The 7,036-nt window shown below is 45.2% G+C and overlaps 1 protein-coding gene across 1 annotated transcript; it reads right to left on the bottom strand.

The window, feature by feature from the left end:
* Positions 1-1,067: 1,067 nt before the first annotated feature.
* tmem200cb (transmembrane protein 200C-b) lies at positions 1,068-2,657 on the bottom strand (the record flags this gene model as incomplete). Its single annotated transcript, XM_079224249.1, has 1 exon — positions 1,068-2,657. One exon carries the CDS (start codon positions 2,655-2,657, stop codon positions 1,068-1,070), a length of 1,590 nt encoding a protein of 529 aa, XP_079080375.1.
* Between the last annotated feature and the right edge of the window lie 4,379 nt (positions 2,658-7,036).

Genomic DNA, 7,036 nt, shown 5'->3' with positions numbered 1-7,036 from the left:
TAAAAAGTAAGTGAACCATATGTGTTTGCCTTCACAGTCACCATATCTCAACCCAATTGAACAGTTGGGGTCGTTCTAAAACACCTTGTTAAGACGCATATATTTTCCTTTACTTTGTCACCCATTTGAATCAGCTTATTTGCCTCTGTTAATTTCCACTTTTTAACTGTGAAGCCAATTATTAAAAGTGCTGTTGTAAATATCACCTATAGGTTAGTGGTCTCAGTTCAGTGAGCACGGACAGTGTAACATCAATACCACTGCAGTCTTTCCCAGTAATGGGAAGAAGTGCGACTGGAGTGCACAAAACCAAAATCTATACCATCTGCAGGATTACCACACACTTAACCACTCAGTCCCACAGCTTTAAAACATTTTTCCATTTATTTTCTTTCTAAAAACCTATATGGAGCAAACAAACTGGTTGCAATGGCTATCAACAAAGACAACTACGAGACCCGGCAGGAGGAGTGTTACAGTCAAGTTTATTCAACCATGAATGTTTCATATAAACACGTGTGCACAGGGAAGACCTTGTCCTCAAGGTCCTGATCCTAAACCAAACGTCTACCTGAGATTCAATTCAGTTCACCTATTCACTGGGTAGTTACATGACGATGTAGAGAAACAATTCTAGACTATTTATTTTTTCTGTGGCATATTTCAATGCTACAGTACAACATGTCAGACAGTAGTTCTCTGTGACAGTTTTGGCAATTCTACAGGCTACATTGTTTACCCTACTGTTATACAAAAGAAACATTTAAACTCATCAGATCAGATTTTCTTTTGTTACAAATCTTTACTAAATCTTCTTACAAGTCTTTAGTATTGCTCTTGCTACATTGAAAAAATAGAAAAATTACATCTGAATATTGAGCTGTGGATGTGGTATTTATAAAGAGCCTTGCTCTTGAGTGTTCATGGCTATGTTTCAATAGTCCTTAGCAGCTTACTTTGCAGATTTTCATTACTTCGTGATGGCCAGCTTCACATCAGCAATCAGAGAAGAAGGTACGAAGCAAAGAAGACATCAAAGAGTTTTTAGAGGCTCATCAGCAAAAAGTCTAGGATTCTGCAGCGGTGATGGACGTCAGATTGTTCTCTCCTTGAGCTCCTTCCTCCGCTGCTGCTGCTGCTGCTGCTGCTGCTCCTGCTGCTGCTGCGTCTGTGTCTGTTGCTACTTCCTGTCCAGTTGCCACTAAAGAAGTGTCCGTGTCAGGGGCTTCGAAGGACTCGCCCCCCAGATCAGCCAGTTTGATGTAGCCCTTACTGTTGGAGCGCTCCAGACGGGGGCAGCTGAAGCGCCTGGCTCTGTCGCCTTGACGACCCACAGACACAGACAGGCTGCAGCGGCGTGTAGGCCTGGGCTGATCTGTGATGGAGTTGAGCGACATCCGTGACCCCATTGCCCTGGCAACAGGCGATGGAGGAAACAGCTGGGGCCACGGTGGTTGAGGCTGAACCTGTGGCGCCCCTTGTTGCTCAGCTGTGTATGTGCTTATGTCCTCGTGGCTCTGATGGGGTGGCGGAGAATCCACCATTGAGGCGTCCTTCTCCTTGGCGTCCGTCCCGTCTGTCTTGCTCCCGCTGGTTTGTCCTTCCTCGCTAATGGTTTCAGCTGCAGCCTCAATGACGACCCCTTCCTCTGAGCGTCCCTCTGCTTCCGCTCTCTCAGACTCCTCCACCTCACAGTTGTTCAGTTTGATCACAGGGAGGGTGAAAGCGTTTACAGAGGAGGTGACGATGGAGGTGGTCTCCCACTGCCGGGGCTGCGGGGCCTGCTCGCTGCTATTGCTATAGTCTTTGTAGATGCTGTAGATGGTGTCCGTGAATGTCTGGACATCTCTTGACCAGCTCCGAGGCCTGCTGGCCAACGACGGGCGTCTGAACACGTCATCGCCACCTGACTCACCCTGCAAACCGAGGCCGGTGGAGGGCCAGGAGCTGCGAGTAAGCGCCCCGCTTGCAGGGAACGAGCCCAGCTGGACCTCAGCACTCCTCGACTGAGTGTAGTTCACCAAACCGTTTGGTGAGTACTCCTTTGACCGTATGCTGTGTAGATCTATAACTGTGGAGTAGATATCCCTCAGGTTGATGATTTTGGTTTTCTTGTCTCGGTTTTCATGGAGGACTGCATTGGCACAGATGAAGAGGAAAATGCCGATTCCCATTACCAGCGGCCCAAAGACTTTCAGATTGTCTGAGTACAGGTAATTATTCAGGAAGTCGCACAGGAAGCCACAGTGAGGGGAGGGCTCGGGGGCGCTGCTGTTAGCACGGCTCTGGTTGAGTAAACTGTTGTGTCCGGAGGGAGGCTTATTACGGGTCAAGTTAGAGGAGACAGGCAGACTTTTGGAGTAGCTCATCCTGTTGGAGTGGTATCCTCCAGTTCTGCGGCGCTCCTGGTACTGCTGCTGGTTTTGGCTGGGCCAGTAGCCCAGCACCGCCATGGCAATCCCCACCATGAGAACTATAACTCCCACAGCAGCCACAAAACCGGCCGGGGAGAAGAAGTTGAGCTTCCCCTTCACCACCACCACATCGTTCTTCTTCTTTTTCTTGGATTTCCGCTTCCTTTTGTTTTCCGCCCGGTTTTTAGAGCGGAGGGAATCCTGGCGCCTGTTCATGCGCAGCAGGCCGCCAGTGGCTATCATGGTAAGGATTGGACTGCAAGCGTGTCACTCAACCTGGAAAGAGAAAAGAGAGCATTAGTTTAATGATTTAAATTATAATAAAAGATGTTTTGACATGTAGAGCCACGGAGTGGATATGTTCATTTGACTGAGAGATTACACATGTAATCCAGATTTATTATACATACAAGGATTATCAACCAGGCAAAGCTGGCAACTAACCCTCAGGGACCACGGAGGTCCAGGTTCACTCTTAGACAATTACTTACAAATTAGTTTAGTGATAAGCACCACTAATACATGGGATACACTGAAACGTTAAGCGATTTATGCGATGAAGATCTAGTTCTGATATTTTCTGAGGCCCAGCTTCTCACTATCAGTGCTGGGGTCCAACATGAACAGACATATTTCTGCCACAGTATGAACAGTTTTGAGACACTATTTCTCCATAATTCTTACCAGTTTGACATGGTAGGGACTCAATTGGAAAAACTCAATGTCATGTACGTCTGGGCACCAATCAGGATTTAGCTAAATCTGATGGCAGTTACTGGGTTGTTGTCAACCAAATCTGATGAAACAATACCCGCACAAGGTGGGAAGCAGTTTTTGAAGAGTTTAAACTCTCAACAACTCAACTCTTTATTACTTTTTTGTCATGAATATTTTATGTCATAGAGAAATACTTGAAGTTAAGTTTTCAGGGGCTTTAATATTCCAGCGTGGGAATACTCGTTGGTTTCTGGGACCAAATGGGTTGGAAGAAAAGGAGAGGCGGTCCAGGATCCACTAGCAAATCCAGCCTTGTATCTGAGATTATTCTACAGGTATAGTATACTGCTTCTTTGCTAACCAAAGGCAGATATAATATTAGTCATCAGATGGTCAGTAAACCAACAGATAACATACATCTGCTGATGCTGATGCTGGATCTATAAATACAATGATGTAAGAGAAACAGAGACAAATACCCAACTTGACAGTGGAGGACAAGGAGTGCTATTTATCTATATTCAGCTGTGCCGGTGCAATATCAGCCTATGAAAATGTAATGTGTCCAGACAGGAGGCCAGCGGGCATGTTCTCTCCACCCCACTCTCGCTTCCATACTCTCCATCCCTTTCTGCCTCTCCTCTCTCACACCAACCTCTCCTACCAACGCTCTCCTCCTGCCTTCCATCCAAATCCACTTCACCATCAACCAAGCACAGCTGCGCTTCAAGATGACAGCGCCCTTCACATGCACAGCACCTCACAAAGGGCAAATATGAGCTACTATCCATTTGTTTACACACCAACACATTCTGGGCCACGTAAGATGTTTGCATTTGTTTTATGATCATGCAGCACAATAGTAGGCGCTTCGGTCCAAAGGGCAATAAAGGCACAAACACTCATCATGATTACAGACATCAGCTGATGAGTTCCAACCACATGTGGTGGATGATAATCGGAAGACAAGGCTGATTAATTAGACAGACTCATTCCCTCCTTGATTGTGCGGATAGCAAGGTATTTCATTTGACTAATCACGCCTAATTGTGTATGACTTAGGGCTTAAGTTCACAAATAACTTATTCCACAACATTCCTTTCAGAGAAGCAATTAAAAAGACGTTTTTAGAGGTTGCTCTGTTGCTCTCTCAACCCTAAGAGTGCTTGACATCCCTTTATGATCCAAGTTATTACAGGCAGTTCCCAGGGCAAGTAGAACACAGGGCTCTGCACCTGAGCCACAGCAAACAACCCACCGGTACTCTACTGCCGTTTATAACGACTTTCTCACTATATCGCATCCTATAAGCACTCGAATGCCTCCCGGGCGAGAGCAAGTCAACCCGCACACACAGAGCGCGTAGGCGGACCTCTGTCTCTGTCTGAAAGGAGAAGGGCAGCAGTAACGTGGACCAGAAGTGGGTGTGGACAAGTCGGACTGTGTCTCTGTCTGCGGTGCTGAACAGGAAGCTGCCAACTCCTCGGTTATGTCTCCTTAAAGAAGCTGCTCGTCTGGCAGGATGGAGAGGAAGGCCGGTTTCGTCCAAGCTGCGGGGGCGCATATTTTCGCGCAATGTTGCATGAGTAATCGACTGTTGACATTACAGCGCATCTGTTTCCCTTCTGTTGGGAAAAAAGAAACCCCGTGAAGCAAATACGAGGTGCTGTAGAGGTTGGAGGTGCCCCTGAAAATATCCAGAGACACAGCGACGCATCTCGCTCCAGCACAAAACCAAACACTGTGGGTGTTTTGGGGCTCACAAGGTGCCGACAAGATGACAAACACCCACACCTCTTCCACGGTCTGACGAAGCCCATGCTTTCATAACGTTGGAGCTGTGTGGTAATAATTATACCTTTATCTAAACGCATGATGCCAGTCATTTAACTCGTCACGAATCGGCTTTTTCTACTTTATGTTGATCGCATATTGGAAAGATGCAGCCAATCAAATATCTAAAACAGACCGACATATCGCCATAAACTGCAACAACATCATGATGTTATCTCACGGATGAAACTCGACTCGAGGACGCATTGTTTCAAGTCTAACGCCTCCCTGACATCAAAACTCTTGGCCGTCGATTTAATCGAGATAAAAATAACGCTCCCCCAACTAAACCTATTCTGTTACACAATAGATAGACTTCCCAAACCCTCCTTTACCTCGATACACCCTGTTAGGAGTCAATGTTGCCACATTGACTAAACACAAAAGAAGCCCGGACATTCATGGTTAAGACGCAGGAGGTACAAAATCATGAAATCATAAAACATCGAGTCTCTTACCAGAAATCGTGGCTTGACAACCAAGCATCTTCAAAGGCGCACTCAGCTGTGCATGTCGTGGTGCGCCACTTTGGTGCCGAGTCTGGAAGAGTGGTCTCCAGTTAAACGAGTACTCACAATAGACCGGCAGGGGCGGGACAACTGCGTTTCCATTGGTGGTGATTATTGGGAAACGTGAAAAAGGAGGGCTGCTGAGGACATTTATCATACTGTGCGTTATACTCTTAACCCTTCCGGATCCTGTTTTTCTTCCATGTTCGGACACAAAATAATGAATAACCTGCTGAATTAAACGGGTCTAATAATCGCTTATATTATACGAATGCAGTTACATTTTTGCCACAGTCTATAATTGTTGCACTTTGATCTCGGAATTTTGTATGGCAGCAATGATCAAATGCATGCACCGGCTACTGCATATGCATCGCTCTGAAAATTAGGTGGAAAATGCAATGCATTGATACATTACTGTGTTAAATTGCACATACAGTTTAGAGGTCAGAGAAAGGCAACATTCATTGTCTCTTACAACATGTACCTTCCTCTCCTTACCCTTCTCCCTGGGTTGCATTGCTATAATTGCTTGTATGCTGCGTCCCCATGTTCAAAAAATTAAATATGACAGAGTCCAGATGTGTCTCAGTGTTGTGAGACAGGAGACAGAGGCAGCAGCTACACACATGGCAGGAGGGGGAGCATGGATTACAAAGCTAGCTGATGCTCCAGAGAGCTGACTGCGAATTTATGACCCAGAAATGTCTTTTGTTCATGGCATAAATTAGAGGAAAGGAACACAGAAAAACTCAAGTGTGCATGCTGCAGTTGGGAGTCAAAGTATATACGAACAGGGGAATAATCCTGGGGTTTTAAAGAGCTGTCTTTAATCCGATGTGTTAACCAGTGTTGGTCTGGAGGTCTGGGGCAGATTTCAGTGGAGCTCTAAGCTTGTGCAATATAGGAATGTACTGACACACAACAGATGTTTCTGAGCTTCTGACAGGGACTTAATATGTCTTAAAACTCTGTTACTGCGAACAAATACTCCAAAATATGTTGTTGTAAGATACCCAGGAAGGAAAGCCAGCAGCGATTATTTCAAAATCATTGAGTGAGATTGGTTCACAGTTAATATATACTCAACTGGATATAGGCCAAGTGGTTGCACAGATGGAAGCCTCAGCATCCTGTCCCAACTGACCTTATACCCGTATCTCACTCATTTAAAGGCTATTTTTACGGTATAATTTGAATATTACACTTTCTAAATATACATTTGTTAATAAATGCAAAATCCAACCACAACTATACAAGTCGACACCCTTCATCAAATCATCTGGACATCAATCCCCCGATCTCATATTCAAGATATCCTTCAAAAATATCTTGATTCCAATCACTTAATCAGTTTGAGAGCACACTCATGTGACATATGTTCTACTTCCTCAGTATTTCAAACACGGTCTGATTCCACTTCACCGCCCACAAAACGAGGTCTTGGATTCAATGTGAGCTTCCTTCTTTGTTTAGAGTCGCTCATGTGTTCTTTGCCAAAGACTTGCCGGCACCTGCATGCTTAATTAATTTAATGCATTAAAGAGAAAGAAAAAACTTTAA

Source organism: Taurulus bubalis (genome assembly GCF_910589615.1).
Source record: "Taurulus bubalis genome assembly, chromosome: 1".
NCBI classification, from domain to species: domain Eukaryota; kingdom Metazoa; phylum Chordata; class Actinopteri; order Perciformes; family Cottidae; genus Taurulus; species Taurulus bubalis.
Note: the sequence above shows the minus strand (reverse complement) of the source record. Positions and strands in the feature narration are given on the sequence as shown.